Raw genomic sequence first — 22,350 nt, forward strand, 5'->3', positions numbered from 1 at the left:
GGCTCGCCCTCCTCCGCCGGGGGGAGCAGTCGAGCGTCGGCGGCTAGAAGGGCGCGCGTGCGCGGTGTGGGGGGCCGGACCGGAAGTGGCGCCGCTAACCGCTAGGGGCCCGGATGTGCCCTTCCCCGCTCCTTTTCAGGGCCCCGGGGGGAGCATGGCGGCCGTGCCGGGGGTGGCCGTCCACCGCGATGGCGGCGAGGCGAAACTCAGCAAGAAGTAAGCTCGGGGACCCCCGGGGAGGCCGGCTGGACCGCCACGGCCACCGTCCCGCCGCCTGGGCTCGGTTGGGGGGGCTCGCGCGCGCCCCCCGCCTTCGCCGCCGGGAACTACAGCCCTCAGGGCCATCACCCCATTCAATCAATCAATCAATCATATTTATTGAGCGCTTACTATGTGCAGAGCACTGTACTAAGCGCTTGGGAAGGACAAATTGGCAACATCTAGAGACGGTCCCTACCCAACAGTGGGCTCACAGTCTAAAAGGGGGAGACAGAGAACAAAACCAAACCTACTAACAAAATAAAATAAATTGAATAGATATGTACAAGTAAAATAAATAAATAGAGTAATAAATATGTACAAACATATTCATTCATTCAGTCGGATTTACTGAGCGCTGTAGTCATTCATTCACTCAATCAATCGGATTTACTGTGTGCAGAGCACTGCATTCATTCATTCATTCAATCAATCGGATTTACTGCTATAGTGTACACTCCCAAGCGCTTAGCACAGTACTTCGCACACAGTAAGTACTCTGTGTGCACAGTAATAATAATAATAATGATGGCATTTATTAAGTGCTTACTATGTGCAAAGCACTGTTCTAAGCGCTGGGGGGGATACAAGGTGATCAGGTTGTCCCACGGGGGCTCACAGTCTTCATCCCCATTTTCCAGATGAGGGAACTGAGGCCCAGAGAAGTGAAGTGACTTGCCCAAGGTCATCCAGCTGACAAGTGGTGGAGCCGGGATTGGAACCAGAAACCTCTGACTTCCAAGCCAGGGCTCTTTCCACTGAGCCACGCTGCTTCTCTGTAATAATAATGATGGCATTTGTTTAGCGCTTACTATGTGCAAAGCACTGTTCTAAGCGCTAGAAGGGATACAAGGTGAGGAGGTTGTCCCACGTGGGGCTCACAGTCTTCATCCCCATTTTACAGATGAGGGAACTGAGGCTCAGAGAAGTGAAGTGACTTGCCCAAGATCACACAGCAGACATGTGGCGGGGCCGGGATTCGAACCCCTGACCTCTGACTCCAAAGCCCGGGCTCTTTCCATTGAGCCACGCTGCTTCTTGCAGCTACCACAGCACTCAGTACAGTACCATCGTCATCATCAATCGTATTTATTGAGCGCTTACTATGTGCAGAGCACTGGTCTAAGCGCTTGGGAAGTACAAATTGGCAACATATAGAGACGGTCCCTACCCAACAGCGGGCTCACAGTCTAAAAGGGGGAGACAGAGAACAAAACCAAACCTACTAACAAAATAAAATAAATAGAATAGATATGTGCAAGTAAAATAAATAAATAGAGTAATAAATACGTACAAACATATATACAGGTGCTGTGGGGAAGGGAAGGAGGTAAGATGGGGATGGAGAGGGGGGCGAGGGGGAGAGGAAGGAAGGGGCTCAGTCTGGGAAGGCCTCCTGGAGGAGGTGAGCTCTCAGCAGTATTCATTCAGTCGTATTTATTGAGCGCTTACTGTGTGCAGAGCACTGGACTAAGCGCTTGGGAAGGACAAGTTCATTCATTCAGTCGTATTTATTGAGCGCTTACTGTGTGCAGAGCACTGGACTAAGCGCTTGGGAAGGACAAGTTCATTCAGTCGTATTTATTGAGCGCTTACTGTGTGCAGAGCACTGTTCTAAGCGCTTGGGAAGTACAAGATGGCAACTTATAGAGACAGTCCCTACCCAACAGTGGGCTCACAGTTGGGAGCAGCAGAGTGCTATATTAAGCGCTTGGAAAGTACAATTCAGCAACAAAGAGAGACAATCCTTGCCCACCGCGGGCTCCCAGTCTAGAAGTGGGGGAGACGGACATCAAAACAAACAAACAGGCATCAATAGCATCACTAGGAATCAATAAAATTATAGCTATATATACATCAAAACAGGTAAACAGGCATTAATATAAATAAATAGAGTGATGGATATGTACATCAATCAATCAATCGTATTGAGCGTTTACTGTGTGCAGAGCACTGTACTGAGTGCTTGGGAAGTACAAGATGGCAACATATAGAGACAGTCCCTACCCAACAGTGGGCTCCCAGTCTAAAAGGGGGAGACAGAGAACAAAACCAAACATACTAACAAAATAAAATAAATTGAAGAGGTACGTACAAGTAAGTAATATACACAAGTGCTGTGGGGTGGGGAGGAGGGGTATAGCAAAGGGAGTGAGTTGGGGTGATGGGGAGGGGAAGCTGAGGAAAGGGGGAACTTAGTCTGGGAATGGAGCCCGCCTGGGGACACCAACAGCCTGGTATTCCCCCGCACAAAGGCATCGGTGGGATGAATTAGTGGGGAAGGGATTGGGATCGCTGCTGCTGCCCCCATTTAAGAGGAATGGGGCAGGGGGCGGTGGGAAAATGCCCACCTTCCTTTGCCCCTCCTCCAGCTGTCGCCCACCTGTTCGGCCCGAGCAGCGACTCTGGCCCCGGATACCACGAGAAGAGTGGGCTTTGCTCGGCTCAAGCAGCTCATTAAATCAATCAGTCGTATTTATTGAGTACTTACTGTGTGCAGAGCACTGTACTAAGCGCTTGGGACGTACAAGATGGCAACATCTAGAGACAGTCCCTACCCACCAGTGGGCTTCCAGTCTAAAAGGGGGAGACAGACAGCAAAACCAAACATACTAACAAAATAAAATAAGCAGAAGAGATATGTACAAGTAAGTAATATGCACAAGTGCTGTGGGGTGGGGAGGGGGGGTAGAGCAAAGGGAGTGAGTTGGGGTGATGGGGAGGGGAAGCTGAGGAAAGGGGGAACTTAGTCTGGGAATGGAGCCTGCCCGGGGACACCAGCAGCCTGGTATTCCCCCGCACAAAGGCATCGGTGGGATGAATTAGTGGGGAAGGGATTGGGATCGCTGCTGCTGCCCCCATTTAAGAGGAATGGGGCAGGGGGCGGTGGGAAAAAACCCCCACCTTCCTTCCCAGCTCCTCCAGCTGTCGCCCACCTGTTCGGCCCGAGCAGCGACTCTGGCCCCGGATTCCACGAGAAGACTGGGCTTTGCTCGGCTCAAGCAGCTCATTAAATCAATCAGTCGTATTTATTGAGTACTTACTGTGTGCAGAGCACTGTACTAAGCACTTGGGAAGTCCAAGTTGGCAACATAGAGAGACGGTCCCTACCCAACAGTGGGCTCCCAGTCTGGAAGAAAGAAACCGTTCACTGCTCAGTGTGAGCAGGAAACTTGTCCGCCGGCCCTGTTGGATTGGACTGTGCCGGGCGCTTAATTTCCTTGAACGTGACTCACAGGGTTTAAGCGCTTACTTGGTGCAAAGCACTGGACCAACAGCGGGAAAAAGACGCAGGTGGGAATTTAAAAGCACTAAAACCATACTGATCAGACACCAAACCCAGACTTTACAGAGAACGCCTTCGATTAGGCCAAATAAATCAGAGCGACACAAATTCATGCTGGGAGCTGGTGAGTATATAATACATTAAAGTCTAAGGAACTATCTTTAGCGCATTAGAGTGGGTGACCATTGATCAGATATTTTAATCTGTATATATATTTTACTATATTCACCGTGTTTGGCAGTCTTATCTCCCTGGCTAGGTTGCTCTTTAGCTGGTGAGTATATAATACATTAAAGTCTAAGGAAATGTCTTTAGCGCATTAGAGTGGATGATCATTGATCAGATATTTTAATCTACATATATATATTTTACTATATTCACCGTGTTTGGCAGTCGTATCTCCCCGGCTAGGTTGCTCTTTAAGGGAAGTACCTTGTAACACCTTGTAACACACCTTATACCTTATAAGTATATATCCTCATAAGGGAAGTACCTTATAACACACATCAGGAAAGTGACGGAGCCGGGATTAGAACCCAGGTCCTTCTGACTCCTGCTCTTTCCACTAGGCCACGCAGCTCTTCCAGCCCTTTGAGGAATCCAAATTCTCTCCCTGGGGTTGAACAAACTCATCTCAAATGATCCTAATGTCACTGCAGGGGCAACAGGGGGGCACCCGGAGTTTCAAATTTAGGGTAGACGGTAAGCTGCTCTCTAGACTGTAAACTCATCTCTAGATTTTATGCTTGTGTCTACCAACTCTGTTATATTGTTCCCTCCTAGAGCTTAGTACGGACCCCTGCACGGTCAGTACTCAATTAGGGGAAGCAGCGTGGCTCAGTGGAAGGAGCCCGGGCTTTGGAGTCAGAGGTCATGGGTTCAAATCCCCACTCCGCCATTTGTCAGCTGTGTGACTTTGGACAAGTCACTTGACTTCTCTGGGCCTCAGTTCCCTCATTTGTAAAATGGATATTAAGACTGTGAGCCCCACGTGGGACAACCTGATGCACTTGTAACAGTGCTCGGCACATAGTAACCGCTTAATACATGCCATTCTTATTCTTATCATAAATACCATTGATTAATTGATTGATTTGGGGCAACTACTGCTCTGAAAAAAGGAAAGTCCCCATGCTTAGATACCTAGCATATGCATATCCAGAAAACTGGGTTACCAAATTTTTGGTTGTGATAAACATTTAGAGGGAAGTGCTATCTATATTCAAGTCACTCTGTATATATGTTTGTACATATTTATTACTCTATTTTACTTGTACATATTTATTCTATTTATTTAATTTTGTTAATGTGTTCTGTTGTCTGTCTCCCCCTTCTAGACTGTGAGCCCGCTGTTGGGTAGGGACCGTCTCTATATGTCGCCAACTTGGACTTCCCAAGCGCTTAGTACAGTGCTCTGCACACAGTAAGCGCTCAATAAATATGATTGAATGATTGAATGAATGAATGAATGAATACCTAGTAGGTACTATGGCTTGCACTCTGTGGACGAAACTAAGATTTCGATTAGTGAGAAGAGCCGGCAATTTCCTCCTCTATCACTCTGTCATACTGCGGGGATACTAGTATTTCTTGATTATATCAATTTTGAGGAAACAGTCATTCCTTAGGCCTGAGGACGGGAATTTGCCCAACCCTGTAAATGCGGCAAAGTATTTTAGAGGAGGGTCAGACATTAACGTGGACAACAGGGCCATATAATGGGACTATAATGGTAGTGATGGGCGATATATAGAGTTCTTTTTTTCTTTTGTTGTATTTTCTGTTCTTGCTCCACCAGAAGGACTCAGCTCTGTGGGCGAAGGGAAGGGTCAGGTGTGTGACTGGGAAGTGGAGGTTACTCAGGACAAATCTTTGTTATCTTAGGGATGTGGTGGCTAAAATAGATTAGAAAGCTCTGCCCTAGGCTATTAGAGAAAACATGAGAAGAAAATATTCTGGCCTGATTAAAACCCCAGTCTGTTGATCAGAGTGAACTATTCCGTTTTGAATTCTTATACAGTCCCTGCCCAAAGAACTGAATTAAGAGTCTGGGTTAGGTCTGGTTAGTCCCGATATAATAATAATTATGGTACTTAAGTGCTTACTCTGTGCCCTGTTCTAAGCACTGCTGTAGATACAAGTTAATATCAGGGTTTGAACTGGACTCCCCTGATGCCTCTTCCTTGTTGGTTTCGTAAACGTGGCGTCCATATAGCAGGTCACTTTTCAAGGTCTTCTATCTTTGAGAAGAAAAAGTGATCTCAGGAACCATTCGGGGCAGTACCTGAGACACCGAGCTGGATCCTCATTCTTCTCACAAGTAAACTCCTGATCCCCAGATCTAACGGAATTAGCATTTGGTGACATTTATCTGCCTCTTTCTGTGGATAAGCTAGGAGAAACTTTCATAAAGAGGCATCATTATTTCCTTCTACCTTATTACTCAGTTCCTCAAAGTCCTGTAATTTTTTTGGTAATATAGGGAGTCCTGGCTTTGTCAGGCAGTGCCTTGACTAAACCATGAAAAGGACCTGGTCTCTGCTTAGGGAACCGCAAGCCCAGATGCCAAGGTGTTAATTTCTGTCTGATTATCCATTCAAACCCAAATGCTTAGAGGGTTCCCGGAAATACTCTTTTCCTCGTTGTTCACGTGAGCTAAAACATACCTAAACTCTTCTGTCCAGTCTCAGCATTAGTCAGTAAGGTTGATTTTTTTTTTTCTTTTTTGGCCCCAGCTTTCCATCTCCAGAGCAAGTCCCATAGAGGGATCAGTTTGAGGTTTTTATCCCTCTCTCTCTACCCGTTTGCCTCCTTTCCTTTTCCTGGGAGTTCAATCATAGGAAAGCCAGGGTTTTCCTGCGTTTTTCACAAGGAGCATTTCTTATTGTTTTCCTAGGATTTTTTTAATTCTAAAGGAAATACACTTTCGAACGTGTCTTCCTGAGCTAGTGGACTGTTGAACTTTGGCCCCTGATCAGCAGGGCGATCCGCTTCTGTCGTCGTCTCCCTCAGTGTTTAGTACAGCGCTTGGCACGTAGTAAGCACTTAGCAAAATGCCGTTATTATTATGACTTGGAATTCTGTAAACCGCTAGGATTGAGCCCCCCGCCCTTGCTCACTCGGAGTGTTTTGGCCTTGCAAACTCCCGCTCTCCTTCTGACCTGTTGTCTCTGTGTTTCCTGCTAGGTGCTGGTAATCACTAGTGCCGTGGTGCTCTGCCATGTTGCCGTCAGCAGCCTTTAAGCTTGTTAGGGGGCACATTCGCCAAGCGTGCTGGCTACAGTGGGGTCAGAAGGAGCTGAGGCTGGGCCACCTCGCTCCTTTCACAGCGCTTCACAAGGACAAGCCTCTTTCTCATAAAAGAAGGTTGGTTCTCATTGCCTTCTCTTCTGCCCTGTGAGCAAAACTAGGTAGGCTCTGGTCAGGTTGTGAAACACAAAAGCACCTTGGCGAGCACTCTCTCTTGGTCATCTCCACAGTGTGCTCTCCCCTCAACTCCCACCCGTCAGTACTTCAGGGCCCACTCAGGAAGCTAGTGGGGATTGTATTGGAGTCTTGCTTGGGTTAGTAGCCAACACCGGTTTTGGTTGGGGGTGAGGATGGAAGTGGACGGGGAAGCTTTGGTATTTTTTATTCCATGAGAGGGAAGTTGACTAACTTTTCCTTCATTGGAAGTAGAAGAATCATGTCAGCCATCCCTGGCAGTCAGGTAATCCTGCCCTCTGGTCTAACCCGCTCTGTCCTTTGCCCCCTCCTTAATCTCCACGAACCGCAGTTTTCAAAATTGTTTTCCCCGATAATAATAATAATAATGGCATTTATTAAGCGCTTACTATGTGCAAAGCACTGTTCTAAGCGCTGGGGAGATTACAAGGTGATCAGGTTGTCCCTCGTGGGGCTCACAATGTTCAACCCCATTTTACAGATGAGGTAACTGAGGTACAGAGAAGTGAAGTGACTTGCCCAAGGTCACCCAGCTGAAAAGTGGTGGAGCCGGGATTTGAACCCATGACCCCTGACTCCAAAGCCCGGCCTCTTTCCACTGAGCCACGCTGCTTCTTTAGAGGAGGGTCACACAGAGGCGATGTCCCCCGGCTCTGTGCGCACACCCTGCAGTCTTCCCTCTCCTCTGTTGTCGAGCACGGCTTGTTCAGTTTTCTTTTTAACCACCCCAGCCGTGAAGCGGGTTTATTTTTTTTAAAGTGCAGAAAGTAGTACCTTGCTAGGGAAGGTGAGGGAAAGCTGCCAGAATGGGATGCTGAATTCAGGGATGCAAGGTCGGGCTTCAAGGCGTGGCTTAGTGAAAAATGCACAGGCTTGGCAGTCAGAGGTTGTGGGTTCTAATCCCGACTCCGCCACGTCAGCTGTGTGACCTTGGGCAAGTCTCTTCACTTCTCTGTGCCTCAGTTCCCTCACCTGTAAAATGGGGATAAAGACTGTGAGCCCCATGTGGGACAACTTGATCACGTCGTATCTACCCCAGCGCTTGGAACAGTGCTTGGCACATGGTAACGCTTAACAAATACCAACATTATTATTATCATTATTATTACTATTTCCCGATCGGCAGGCAGAGTTGTAGGGGAGAGTCGGCATGCTTTTTACTTCTGATGTAATAAAAGTTGGGCTTGCTGTAGCACCCCTGTTCCTTCTTTCTGAACTGGGGCCGGGTTTCTTGAGTCCGATTGCTTTCGGTCTGTCAGCTTCGGTGAACGCAACAGATGTTAACGGTGCAATCCCGGCCCGTAAGGAGGATACGGTGTAATGGGGGAGATGGCACAGTCGAGTACCAGTAGGAAAAACGGGATGGAAAGATGAGCAGAATAGGTTAAGTGCTCACCTGGAGTATATAAATTGATAGGCACCAAAGTGCTACAGGTGCCTAAATGCAGAGGTAACAGTTGGGGAGGGAATGACCTGAGGAGAAGGAAGATTTAATCGGAAAGCCTTCCAGTGGAAGTGGGATTTTAGAAGCGCTCTGCAGCTGGGATAAGCCGTAGTCTGGAGGATTTGAAGGGGGAAAACTTTCCGGGCAGGAGAAAGGATGTGTGGAAGATGTTGGAAGCTGGACAGTGGAGAGCGAGGCCCAATAAGGTGGTGGACCTGGGAAGGACGAAGAGTGTGAGCTGGGCTGTAGTGGGAAGATGTGGGTGAGAGGGAGAGAGCTGATTGATGGTCAGTGGTTTCTGTTTGATGCAGAGAGGAATGGATAACCATTGAAAGTGTTGCAGGAGTGGAGAGATGTGTGCAAAACATCATTTTAGAAAAATGACCCGATCAGCAGAAAGAAGAATAGCTGGGGGCTGGGAGGTCGGTGAGGAGACTGATGCTGTAGCCTAGGGAGGTAATGACAAGGGGCTAAAGGAGGAAAGATAGCAGGTTTTAGTGGCAGAGTTGAACGTGCTGTCTCAGTGGAGGGAAGAGGGTGGAAACCAGCCTTTAGTAGGGCAAGAAGGGCATTGGAAGAGAGTAAGCAGAGGCAGAGGTTGTGTACAATCCATATGAGGAGTGTGGGCAGGAACGGGAGGATGGAGAGGAGGCAGTAGCTTGTCGGAACCAGAGGTTTTGTAGTTTTGCTTTTTAGTATCGGGGAGACTTGAATGTTTGACAGTGGAGGGGAAGGAACCATCTGAAAGCGGGTGGTTCTTGGTCTTTCTATTTGTAGTCCTGGTACTGGGGTATTGGGAAATATTTAAGGCGTATTTGAATTTGAAGAAATGTTTCCAGGGTGGCAGAATAGATCCTTAATCGACATTTTTAAGAACAGTAAGTCCTCAAAATTCTAATTGTTTTAAAATACAGCATCAAGATGCTTTTGGTGTTTTGTTTTGTTTTTCAGAGTTGGGGGAGGCAGGGTATCACGACTGATGGATGACGAGCACAGTTTCTAACAAGAGAAAGGGGGGAGTCCAAGAGAGCAAGTGCCTGGGCTAGTGACGGGGACCGTTCACCTGGCAGGCAGCCGGTTCGAACCATTTGGGTGGTGGGGACCAGCTAATCCCATCCGGCTTCTTGGGGGAAGAGGGAGCCAAATGGATGAGGGACTGTAAGCTCATCATGTATATATGTATATATGTTTGTACATATTTATTACTCTATTTATTTTACCTGTACATATCTAGTCTATTTATTTTATTTTGTTAGTATGTTTGGTTTTGTTCTCTGTCTCCCCGTTTTAGACTGTGAGCCCACTGTTGGGTAGGGACTGTCTCTATATGTTGCCAATTTGTACTTCCCAAGCGCTTAGTACAGTGCTCTGCACATAGTAATCGCTTAATAAATACGATTGATGATGATGATGATGATCATGGGCAGGGAACGTGTCTACTAACTCTGCTCTATTAGACTCTCCCATGTTCATAGTACAACACTCTGCAATCAATCAATCAATCAATCGCATTTATTGAGCGCTTACTGTGTGCAGAGCACTGTACTAAGCGCTTGGGACACAGTAGGCACTCATGATGATGATGATGAAGGCCCTTAGAACGCATCCGTGTCAATTGCTGAAATATTTTTTTGCCATTTACGGTGCTCAAATTCATCCATGGCTTTTCCTTCCATTGGCTTCTGGCTGTGTTTGGGTGTGTTTCCACTGGCTTCTTGGGTGCAGGGAGTGGAGGGAGAGGGCTGAGGGAAAAAATTGTGTGTTAGGATCCCCGCTGCTTGTTGCTTGACTTTTTGAGGTGCAATTTACGTCCTTTCTTCAGTGGAATTTCTGGTATTGTCTAAGTTGGCCGAGTGGAAAGGGAGAAAGGGAACGGATGGGGAAAGTGCCGAGGAGCAACAGAAGCTTGTTTCCTAGCGGGGTGTTGGTCTGCGACGGAAAGGGAGGGAGCAAAACGGAGTGGGGCTGAGCATTTCCCAGAGGCTTTTGAGTCCATGGCAAGAGGGCAGTGCGAAGAGGTTGCAAAGGAAATGCTCCACGGTTTTTTCTTCTCTCCTTTCACAGTGAGCTGAAGAGACGCTTGAAGGCAGAGAAAAAAGTAGCCGAGAAGGAAGCGAAGCAGAAGGAGCTCAGTGAGAAGCAGCTGAACCAGGCCCCTGTTGCCAACCACACAGCTGACAATGGCGTGGACACTGATGAGAACCTGGACCCAAATGTGAGGTGCCCCCAACATTACATCGTCCACACACCCCCCGCCATGAGCCCTGGCCCCCTTCATTTATCCTCTCCCCATTCCAGAAGCCAACGCTCATTTGGCTACACGTGGTTCATCAGGATCACTGATTTGGAAATTTCTGATTGGCTTGGCCTGCCCCAGAGGCCTTCCAGGCTGGGTGGAAACATGAACTTCACTTCACTTCTTACTAGGAAGTGTTGCTCTTCATGTCCTGACCAAAATCTGAGACCTAAGATTTAACAGTCATCATAATAATGGATAATAAGGGTGTTTGTTAACATGCTTATTACGTGCTGTGTACTGTAGTAAGTGCTGGGGTAGATACAAGAAAATGAAATTGGACACAATCCCTGTCCCGGGTTGCTTGATCCAGATAACATGAGTCACCATTACGAAGTGGAGCTCAAGGACTCTTGAGCATCTAACGGGGTTTATGTTGGGGCCTTCAGAGCCAGAAGATGGGTGGGAGCCGGGACAGGTAGAGGAAAGATGACTGGAAAAGATGAGGAGAGGTGGTGTGTTGTCATTATGTAGGGGGTTGAAAGGAAGGGGATGACCGCCTAGGTAAAGAAATAAACACTGGCTGATGGGCATGAGGGGTGGGAAAACACAAGTCTAAAAATAGGGCCCAACTCAGCATCAGGTTTCTAGTAGACACAGTCAGTAAATATTTATTGACTGACTTCTGTAGCCCAAAGCAAGACCCTGAAGTAACTTAAGTGAGTTGCCTTGTAGGGCGAAGCCCCTCTGATTTCGTAGGTCAGAGTGGGAGCTTGTAGACTTGTAGTCCATTCCTCCTAGACTGTTAAGATGCTTGTGGGCAATCATCTTGTCTCCCAGCTACATGAAATTGTACTCTTCCCAAGTGCTGAGCACAGAGCTCTGCCCACAGTAAGCATTCAGTACAGTTGATTGATTCTGGATCTAGCCTCCTGCACGTTTCCTCTGCTGATGTGTACTTCCCAAGTGCTTAGTACAGTGCTCTGCACACAGTAAGTGCTCAATAAATACGATTGAATGAATGAGTGAATGAATGACTGTGGTAAATGATCTTCTTATCCTTCCTTTAAGCCTGGATCCAGAAATTTCCTCAGGTGACCTTTCTGGGGGTCTTTTCTTTAATACAGCTCTCATTACAGCTTTTCCACTCAAAGCGTCCCCTCCTCTCCCTCTTTCTAACCCCTGAATGACAGCAATATTTCAAGATCCGTAGTCAAGCAGTGCAACAGCTGAAGAGCACCGGGGAAGACCCATACCCGCACAAATTTCACGTGGACATCTCCCTCACCCATTTCATCGAGCAGTATAATCACCTGCAGGTCGGAGAACATCTAACTGATGTCACTGTGAATGTAGCAGGTAGGATCCTTCCCCAGATCAAGAACGACCCAAGATTTCCGTGATTCGTTATAAAGCAAGTTTGGAACATCTCTAGGAGAATAGGTCATGCTAGTGGCTTGGGATTCTACAGGCTGTGATCCAGTCCATAGGGGGTTTCAAGCAACCTTTGCCCTGCGGGGTACCAAGAGACCGAAACCAATGTCGCCTGACCCAGATCTCCTAGTTTCCACACCCTTACTAGCGGGGGTCTTGTCCTTAATGGGAACTTGTAACCTCAGGACAGGCAGTCCAGGGTCGGGGGAGTCCTACAGCGTTGGAGTAGTAAGGTGGGATTGCTCTGGGCAGCAGATTGAGTTGCCGTTCAGACTAGTGAGCTGCCGTGGCCCTGGCGAACGGCGGACCGGAGTTGTCTGCCGTTTTGTTTCCAGGTCGGATCCACGCGAAACGGGCATCTGGGGGAAAGCTCATCTTCTATGACCTTCGTGGAGAAGGGGTCAAGCTGCAAGTCATGGCCAATTCTAGGTGAGGAAAAGGGCCAGTGGGGTGGGGGTGGAGTGGGGGGAGCTTTCCTTTGCCTTCTCAGGGGCCTTGTGGCTTGGGTTTTCCCATCCATAATGTAGAAGGCTGAGGTACTGAGTTAACCTCTTGTAGAGCCTGTTGAGCCCTTTACTACTCAGGGATTGACTACAAGGCCTGGGAGGGGAACATCTTCCTCCAGAACCGATGGGCAGCGGGGCTAAATCCACATCTGTAGGTCTGGTCACTGCAAATGCCTTCTTCCCCCTCCCCCTGAACAATAATCTGAGGTGGGTTATACTCCCATACTAAGAGCACCCCCTCTTCCCTCCCCTCACCATCACAGGCTCTCCTTCTCCTCTTTATTTTACATACTTGCTATAATCAGGTTGCTGCTGTTGATGATTATATGCCGAGTCCGTATTTCCCCCTGGTTTTCTCTCTTTCTTGCTTCCCCCCCACTCACACTCTTTCCCTTCCCTCTCCTTTTTTCTTCCCTTTCTCTCAGGAATTACAAGTCTGAGGAAGAATTTTTCCACATCAATAACAAATTGCGAAGGGGAGACATTATCGGTGTCCGGGGGAATCCTGGGAAGACCAAGAAGGGAGAGCTGAGCATCATTCCCCATGAGATCGTGTTGCTGTCTCCGTGCCTCCACATGTTGCCTCACCTTCACTTTGGACTCAAAGACAAGGTGAGCTCCCAGGACCTCCATCGTAGGAGTGGAACTAAACTATAATATATTCCAAGCTCAGCACCACTCCATCTTAATAAACCCCAGCACATGGTAGCATTTGTGTTTTTACCCTGGCACGCGTATGTTTTTCATCTTGCGATGACAGATTTCGGTTGCTAATGTCTCTGTGTTGCGGATTTTTTTTTTCTTAATTAAAGGAAACACGGTTTCGTCAGAGATACCTGGACTTGATCCTGAATGACTTTGTGAGGCAGAAGTTTATCACCCGCTCCAAAATCATTACGTATTTGCGAAGTTTCCTGGACGAGTTGGGATTCTTGGAGGTAATGATGAATTCTTTCTCGTGACTGCTCAGGACAGAATTAACGCTCAGTATTTTCCGCGGCCCAGACTGGGTTGACGCCCTCAGTTCTAGTTGAAGGACTCCCCTCCCCAGCTCGGGTTTCCGCATGGCTGTTCTCCTGTGTTCCACGGGTTTCCCCTGTGTGAGGTGGTCTCCAGAGTGGCACCTCTGTGAGGGGAGGCCGGATGCACACAGTAAGCACTCAGTAAATACCATCGATTGATTGATTTGACTTTAGTGTGTCAGGATGTTCTCCTTGATATGTAGACAATTCTTTTTAACAGGCGATGGTAAGCACAGACCCCTGAGGAAGCTAAACTGTTGCACTATCTTTGACTGGAGGTGTTCATCTAATCTGCTTAGAGAAGCAGCGTGGCTCAGTGGAAAGAGCCCGGGCTTTGGAGTCAGAGGTCATGGGTTCAAATCCCGGCTCTGCCAATTGGCAGCTGTGTGACTTTGGGCAAGTCACTTAACTTCTCTGTGCCCCAGGTACTGCACCTGTAAAATGGGGATGAAGACTATGAGCCCCCCAAGGGACAACCTGATCACATTGTATCCTCCCCAGTGCTTAGAACAGTGCTTGGCACATAGTAAGCGCTTAATAAATGCCATTATTTATTTTATCTAACCCATAGCACTAGCATCTCACCTCAGGTAGCAGCAACCTGAGAATAATCATTCAAACTGGGACTCGTGATCACTGGCCCCTGGGGTCAGCTGGGCACTGAGTGTCTTCCCCTCTCTCTCCCCCCAGATCGAAACTCCCATGATGAACGTCATCCCGGGAGGAGCCGTGGCCAAGCCCTTCATCACTTACCACAATGAGCTGGACATGAACTTGTACATGAGAATTGCTCCTGAGCTCTATCACAAAGTAAGATTTCATGCTCCGTCAGGCCCCACTGTCCCTTAGGGAAAGAAAGGACTGGCTTAAGTTGGGTAAAGATAGCCGGGTGAAAAGGAATTATAGTTTGGGGGAGATCTTGAAAGTGGGAGGGAGGGATCAAAAATGGTTTGTGAGTGAACTCTTCATTTTACGGGGTAGGAGAATGGAAATATGTTGTTAACCATCTTTTATTCATGGTTCCAAAGTCTCTTTCTTTTTCCGGGGAGTATGGATCCCATTCCGTTCCACCCTGAATTTTTCTCTCAATCCCCCGAGTGCCGGTGCATGCGTATTCAGTCGTCACCTGGGATTTGGTCGGGCTTTTTCATCTGTTTTGGGAGAGAGGGTTCTTTCTAACGGTAGCGTGTACCGTCCCCTGCCACTTGCTTACCTCCTCGAGATCTGTGAGCATTAAAACACTACAAATTCTCCCTAAACTTGGTAAAACCCGGTTGGGTTTGGGCCTGCAGAGTTCTAGCAGCGTTCGTCGAGCAGGGCTGCAGGTGACCGAGGCTGGGTTTCTCGGGGTTTAGATGCTGGTGGTCGGCGGCATCGACCGAGTGTATGAAATCGGGCGGCAGTTCCGGAACGAAGGGATCGATCTGACCCATAACCCGGAGTTCACGACCTGCGAGTTCTACATGGCGTACGCGGACTACAACGACCTCATGGAGATCACTGAGAAGATGCTTTCAGGTGACTTCTCCGTCTTTCCTTTGACATCGGCCCCCACGTACTTGCGTGCGGCCCCGGGAGGAGGAATGCACAGTTGTGTGGCTCCCCTCTGAGTGGCAGGTTTCTCCCGCAGGAATGGTGAAGCACATTAGAGGAAGGTACAAAATCGCCTACCACCCAGATGGGCCAGAGGGTCAGGCCTTCGAGATTGACTTCACCCCACCCTTCCGGAGAATCAGCATGGTGGAAGAGCTGGAGAAAGCTCTGGGAGTGAAACTGCCTGCCACCAATCTCTTTGAAACTGAAGGTAGAGACTCTGCTGCTCCTGATCATGACCTTGTTTCCCCTTGGCCCTCTAGTCAGAGACTGCCTCGGTTTTCCGGTGTCCTGTCCCCTTACTGCTACGAGAAGCGGCGTGGCTCCGTGGAAAGAGCCTGGGCTTTGGAGTCAGAGGTCATGGGTTCAAACCCCGGCTCCGCCAACTGTCAGCTGTGTGACTTGGGGCAAGTCACTTCACTTCTCTGGGCCTCAGTTCCCTCAACTGGAAAATGGGGATTAAGACTGTGATCCCCCCGTGGGACAACCGGATCACTTTGTAACCTCCCCAGCGCTTAGAACAGTGCTTTGCACATAGTAAGCGCTTAATGAATGCCATCATTATTATTAAGTGATTCCAATTACTCCAAGTACCGTAATCATTATTATTGTCCATCATTCATTCAGTCGTATGTATTGAGCTCTTAACTGCGTGTAGAGCACTGTACTAAGCGCTTCAATCAACCGATAGGATTGGTTGAGCTCTTACTCTGCGCAGATCACTGCATTAAGCACTGTGAAGGGTACAATCAATCAATCAATCAGTTGTATTTATTGATCGCTTACTGTGTGCAGAGCACTGTACTAAGCGCTTGGGAAATACAAGTTGGCAACATATAGAGACGGTCCCTACCCAACGGTGGGCTAACTTCTCTGGGCCTCAGTTCCCTCATCTGTAAAATGGGGATTAAGACTGTGAGCCCCCCGTGGGACAACTGGATCACTTCGTAACCTCCCCAGCGCTTAGTACAGTGCTCTGCACATAGTAGGCGCTTAATAAGCACCATCATCATTATTATTATTACTGCCAGCATCGTGAGGCATCAGCAACCGCTGGGCCCTCTGCCTTAACTTTGAACATTTTTGAATACAGAAACCCGCAAGTTTCTCGATGACATCTGTGTGGTAAAAGGGGTTGAGTGTCCCGCTCCCCGGACTACAGCAAGGCTCCTTGACAAGGCAAGTAGACGGCGAGAAGCAGCGAGGCCTCGTGGAAGGATCAGGGAGTAGGGGGACCTGGGTTCTAATCCTGGTCTGCCACTTGTCTGCTGTGTGACTTTGGGCAAGTCATTTAACTTATGTACCTCAGTTACCTCATCTGTAAAATGGGGATTAAAACTGCGAGTCCCACATGGATTGTAGCCAACCTGGGTACCCCAGTGCTCAGTAGAGTGCCTGGCACTTAATATATGCTTAACAAAGACCTTTTTTTTAAAAAAAAGGCAAGTGACTGTGGTTTTCTCAACTCCCTCCTGCCCCCTTCCATCCAAGACCATCTCCTCTATTCCTGTGAGGATGAAAGCCACTGAGCGGAAGAACCGGCCTATACCACTTGAGACGGATCAGGAGCCAGGGAGATGGAATCGAACAAACTCACCTCTCAAAAGTCTGCGAGCCCCATGTGGGACAGGGACTATGTGTAACCTAATTAACTTGTATCTACCGTGGCACTTAGAACAGTGTTTGACAATAAGCACTTAAATAGCACCAAAAAAAGGCTTGATTTGGCAGCCTTCTCTTAGGCCATGGCTGAGCCTGGGAAAGCACTAATCAGACCTGATCTAAGTTCTGCCCTATTTCCTTGTCAGCTTGTGGGCGAGTTCCTGGAAGTGACGTGCATCAACCCTACATTCATCTGTGACCACCCACAGATCATGAGTCCCTTGGCCAAGTGGTAAGCTGTCTGTCATTTGTCTCAGAAAGAATTAAACCATCCATTCCCCCCCCCACCCTTGACCGCTGTCATGCCCGGAAATTTGAGGCTGAGCTTCTTTGTTCAGTTAGATTTTACCTTCCACCTTCCAGGGTCGGTTCACCTAAAAGTCGGGAAGCACCTATCACTTCCGGAAGGCCTGGAAGTTCAAGTCTCCTTCCCACGCAGAACCCCTCCCAACTTCCTAGTAGAAGCCGTATTTAGCCTCAGGGATATCTAATAGTCCTTATGAAAGTATTCCTCAAAAACCTCCAGTAGTTGCCCATCCACCTCCACATCAAATAGAAACTCTGTGCCATTTGGCTTTAAGGCACTCAAATCAGCTCTCCCTCTTTCTGCCTCGCCTAGCTGATCATCTTCAACCCATCCCGCTAACTTCGCCCTTCTAAAGACAACCGGGACCGTCTCTATATGTTGCCAGCTTGTACTTCCCAAGCGCTTAGTACAGTGCTCTGCACACAGTAAGCGCTCAATAAATACGACTGATTGATTGATTGTACCCTTCGCAGTGCTTAATGCGGTGATCTGCGCAGAGACAACTATACGTCGATCCGGTCCGATCCCTCACCCACATCCTCCTGGCCTTTTCCCTCCATCTACAACTGACCAACACTCTCCCAGCCTTACCAGAATCACACCTCCAAGAGGTCCTTCCCGGCTAATCCTCATTTTCCCTCCTCCCTCTCCGTTCCGCATCACGAATGCACTTGGAGCTGCACGCTTTAATCATTTGCCGTTAATCCCACTCTCAGCCCCACAGCACTTACGTACGTAGCCATAATTCATTTCGATGTCGGTCTCCCCCTCCAGACTGTGAGCTGCTTGTGGGTAAGAAACATGTCCACCAGCTCTGTATTGTACTCTCCAAAGCGCTTAGTCCAGTGCTCTGCACACAGTAAGGGCTCAGTAAATATCACTGATGGATAAGCACCTAATGTGTGCAGAGCGCTGGGAAAATGTATACAGGTGAGAATTAGATTCGGTCCCTGGCTCTCCAGGGACTCCCAATCTCACTGGAGGATCAAGCCATGCACCGTCCCTATGTCTCCACCCAGGCACCGCTCAAAGGAAGGTCTGACAGAACGCTTTGAACTTTTCGTCATGAAGAAGGAAGTGTGCAACGCCTACACCGAGCTGAATGATCCAATGCGACAGCGGCAGCTCTTTGAAGACCAGGCTAAGGTATGGAGCGACTCGGAACCGGGGGGTGAGTTCATCGACTAGGCAGGGGGTCCCTCCAGAAAGCAGCGTGGCTTAGTGGAAAGAGCTCGGGAGTCAGAGGTCGTTGATTTCACCTGTCTACCTGTTTTGTTTTGTTGTCTGTCTCCCCCTCCTAGACTGTGGGCCCACTGTTGGGTAGGGACCGTCTCTATATGTTGCTGATTTGTACTTCCCAAGCGCTTAGTCCAGTGCTCTGCACACAGTAAGAGCTCAATAAAAGCAGTTGAATGAGTGAATGATTCTAATCCCAGCTCCGCCACTTGTCAGCTGGGTGACTTTGGGCAAGTCACTTCCCTGGGCCTCAGTTACCTCATCTGTAAAGTGGGGATTTAAGACTGTGAGCTCCACGTGGGACGATTTGATTACCTTGTATCTCCCCCGTGCTTAGAACAGCGCTCGGCACGTACAGCAGCATGGCTCATTGGAAAGAGCACGGGCTTTGGAGTCCGAGGTCAGGGGTTCAAATCCCGGCTCTGCCAATTGCCAGATGTGTGACTTTGGGCAAGTCACTTCGCTTTTCTGGGCCTCAGTTCCCTCATCTGTAAAATGGGGATGAAGACTGTGAGCCCCCCGTGGGACAACCTGATCACCTTGTAACCTCCCCAGTGCTTAGAACGGTGCTTTGCACACAGTAAGCGCTTAATAAATGCTGTCATTATTATTGTTATTACTATTAATATCATTATTATTATTAGATGACGCTGAGGGTGTCGACCTCTGGGAGTCTTGAGCTTGCTCCTGAGAGCATGCTACACTGCAGGCTCCGATAGACCGGCTATAACAGAAAGGGGGACTAGGTGGCCGTTGAATCCCATACAGTGATCTAGAAACGAATCTGGAGATGCTCCAGAGAGAGAGAGATTGTATCGGTTCTGGTTGCCAGTGTAAACTCTGGAAAACACGGCCTCTCATGGACACTGAATGTGCGGCACTGCCTATCTTCTGATGAAATAACTTCACTTTTGTCCTCCGGCCTTGGACTAGGCTAAGGCCGCAGGTGACGACGAGGCCATGTTCATAGATGACAATTTCTGCACCGCGCTGGAATACGGACTGCCCCCCACAGCCGGCTGGGGAATGGGCATCGATCGGCTCACCATGTTCCTCACCGACTCCAATAACATTAAGGTAAATAGCTGCTGGCCTTCCGTGCCACAGAGCCAGGTATTTCAGAATAAAACACCCGTCCGGTTTCTCTCTTTGAAGGGGAGAGAAACAGTGCGGCCTAGTCGATAGGGCAGGGACCTGGGGGACGTCACAAGGATCTGGTTCTAAGCCTGGCTCTGCCACTTGTCTGCTGGGTGACCATGGGCAAGTCACTTAACTTCTCTGTGCCTCACTTATCTGTAAAAATGGGGATTAAGACCGTGAGCCCCACGTGGGACATGGACTGTGTCCAACCCGAGGAGCTTGTGCCCACCCCAGCGCTTAGAACAGAGCGTGGCTTATAATAAACACTTAACAAATACCATAAAATAAAGAAGCAGCAAGAATGTCACAGGGAAACTCGAGGCAGGAGGAATTCAAATTCTGCTGCTTCTCATAGTCAAGAGTTGGGAGCTAGAACAGAGCATGAAAAAGAAGTCTGCCCCCCGCTTATCTCTTCCTCTTGTTCCTGGCTTAGGAGGATATGGAGGTGGGGGAAAAAGCCAGCCTCAGGCTTTTAGGTGTTTATACCCGTCCACCTTGTGCTCAGCTCCTCCGCACATGAAGGCCTTTGCTTTTTCCTCGTAAATGGAAAAAGAGACTTGAGTGAAATGGTGGCCGAGAAAGTTGTTTCCAGGATGTTTCTTGGCTTTACTGTCAATCCTTTTTCCCTCGTAGGAAGTACTTCTCTTTCCTGCCATGAAACCTGAAGACAAAAAGGATAGTCCAGCTAACCCCAGTTCCTCTGAAGATACTGGTCCTGGCACATCTGTCTAAAAAAAAAAGAGTTCCAAGCAGTGTGCTTTGGACATCCTTTCTGACTTTTATAAGGTCAGAATCAGAGGGGAAAACATACATACTGCGGATTTTGATCTGTTTGATTACTGCAATCGAACTGTCCAGTGATGCAAGTTACTGGAATAGGAAAGGGCAGTTGTAATTACTTTGTACTGTCATCACGAAATAAATCATTGGTCTCTTTTCTGTTGGCATTTTTTTCTTCTCTTAACCCTTGGAGTCCAGGCATCAAGTGAATCTAGATGCGCTACCTGTGCTACGGTCTTAATGCCTCTCAGTGCTGCTGAGCAGGAGCGGCTTTAGTTCTCAGATGGAAAACGTCTAGAAAAGTTACCACCTGCTGACTCGACGTGCGGTCAGGGCCATCCTATTTTCAGGTAGTGAAGTCTTGGAAATTGTAGATCCCCTGTCACTTTGTGCAGCATTCCCTTCAAGTAGAGGGGGCTATATAATGTAAAAATCGTACATTAAGAAAAATTTGCATTGTAGTACAGAGGCTTTGACCAATGCTGCATGCTTGCACTAGCCACTTCTTCCAACATTGCATTGCGCCCTACCCAGACGCACATTGTCGGAAGAGCGTTCCCTAGTTCCCCAATGACATTCTGTCAATCAGTGGTATTTATTAAATGCTTACTTGTGTGCAGAGCACTGTACTAAGCCCTTGGAAAAGTAAAACATAATATAGTCCCTCGTAGACAAGCAGCTTACAGTCTACAGGAGGCTATCCAAAACAAGAAACAAAAGCATGCATTATGGAGAAACTGATTGTCTTAATACAGTTAACTATGTCTTAATACAGTTCACAAAATTCTACTTTTCCCTACCCCTGGTGGGTCATACAAAGACCTGCCAAAGAAATACCAAACTTCAGACGAGATCTGTTGGCTGGAGGAGTTGAACTGTTCAATCTGGGTGAGTGGAAACTGAAAAAGCAAAGCACTGTGTGATTGAAAATTGATGTCTAAGCATTCCTTTCATGAGGACTAAAGCAAAAAAGTTGGGAAGTTTGGGTCTAGTCACCTGGCCCTAAAACTGACTTCTGAGTAACACTGAACCAATTGTTTTCTTTGGTCTTGAAAACGGGACTATCGGGAAGCTGTTAGCGTTAGTTTAAAAGAAAAATATACTGGCAACCAGAAAAATGCATTGAGTTATTTTAAGAAAAGTGCCGTCAAATGCAAACTTATTTGCCAAGTTCTGCCTAAAGCTTTCCTGATCATTCAACAGTTTTGAGCTAAATGAAGACTAGATAAACGTTCCCCTACTCAAATCCAATTTTGTTAGGTCATCTTGTACAAACACAACCTGATTTTGTTCTGTAATTATATGTATTCCCCCCAACTATCAGAACTAGCCTTGGTTTGGATAACTGGAAGGTTGACTATTTGGGGAAAAATGTAAGTGCTATAGAAATTCAAGGTGGTATTGTAGTTCCTCTTATTTGAAGGGAGATGACTAAGTACAGTCTTGTGCAAATCTCAGAGTCGTCCAGCTAAAGACTGAGGCCTCCAGGCAGGATTTTCCAAGTGTTAGCGCTTAGAACAGTGCTTTGCACATAGCGCTTAATAAATGTCATCATTATTATTATTATTATTATTCCAGAAGTCAGATATCCAGCTTTTCCCGCTCAAAGCTGAGAAGGATATGCCAGTTTCCCCCTGCGTCCCCTGATCCTGTCCTGTAGCTTTATCATGAAAATCCTGGTGAGGTGGCCAAGACTAAGAACGGCTTTAAATGATCGCAGAATCCCAGGATCGTACACTATAAATTATTTATATTAGTGTCTGTCTCTCCCTCTAGACTGTAAGCTCATTGTGGGCAGGGAATGTGCCAACTCTGTTGTAATAATAATTATGGTACTTGGTTAAACACTATGTGCCAAGCACTATTCTAAGCGCTGGAGTAAATACCAGATAATCAGGTTGTCCCATGTGGGGCTCACGGTCTTAATCCCCATTTTACAGATGAACTGAGGCAAAGAAAAATGGCCAACCGAAGGTCGCGGAGCCCGGATTAGAACCCACGT

General features: G+C 47.8%; 1 protein-coding gene across 2 annotated transcripts; it reads left to right on the forward strand.

Moving 5' to 3' along the window:
- Positions 1 to 119: 119 nt before the first annotated feature.
- Positions 120 to 20,507, forward strand: KARS1 (lysyl-tRNA synthetase 1). 2 transcript variants are annotated; one of them, XM_038753429.1, is made up of 15 exons: positions 139 to 216; positions 6,731 to 6,910; positions 10,497 to 10,647; positions 11,862 to 12,027; positions 12,438 to 12,531; positions 13,034 to 13,220; positions 13,421 to 13,546; positions 14,321 to 14,440; positions 14,986 to 15,148; positions 15,261 to 15,434; positions 16,317 to 16,402; positions 17,032 to 17,117; positions 18,212 to 18,338; positions 19,362 to 19,505; positions 20,202 to 20,507. In XM_038753429.1, exons 2-15 carry the CDS (start codon positions 6,765 to 6,767, stop codon positions 20,298 to 20,300), a joined length of 1,869 nt encoding a protein of 622 aa, XP_038609357.1. In that variant the 5' UTR covers positions 139 to 216; positions 6,731 to 6,764; the 3' UTR covers positions 20,301 to 20,507. The 2 variants fall into 2 exon arrangements, with proteins under 2 accessions (XP_038609358.1, XP_038609357.1); XM_038753430.1 differs by lacking the exon at positions 6,731 to 6,910 and having other exon boundaries at positions 120 to 216.
- The last annotated feature ends 1,843 nt before the right edge of the window (positions 20,508 to 22,350 follow it).

The sequence above is a fragment of the Tachyglossus aculeatus genome, chromosome 11 (genome assembly GCF_015852505.1).
Source record: "Tachyglossus aculeatus isolate mTacAcu1 chromosome 11, mTacAcu1.pri, whole genome shotgun sequence".
In the NCBI taxonomy this organism is placed as follows: Eukaryota; Metazoa; Chordata; class Mammalia; order Monotremata; family Tachyglossidae; genus Tachyglossus; species Tachyglossus aculeatus.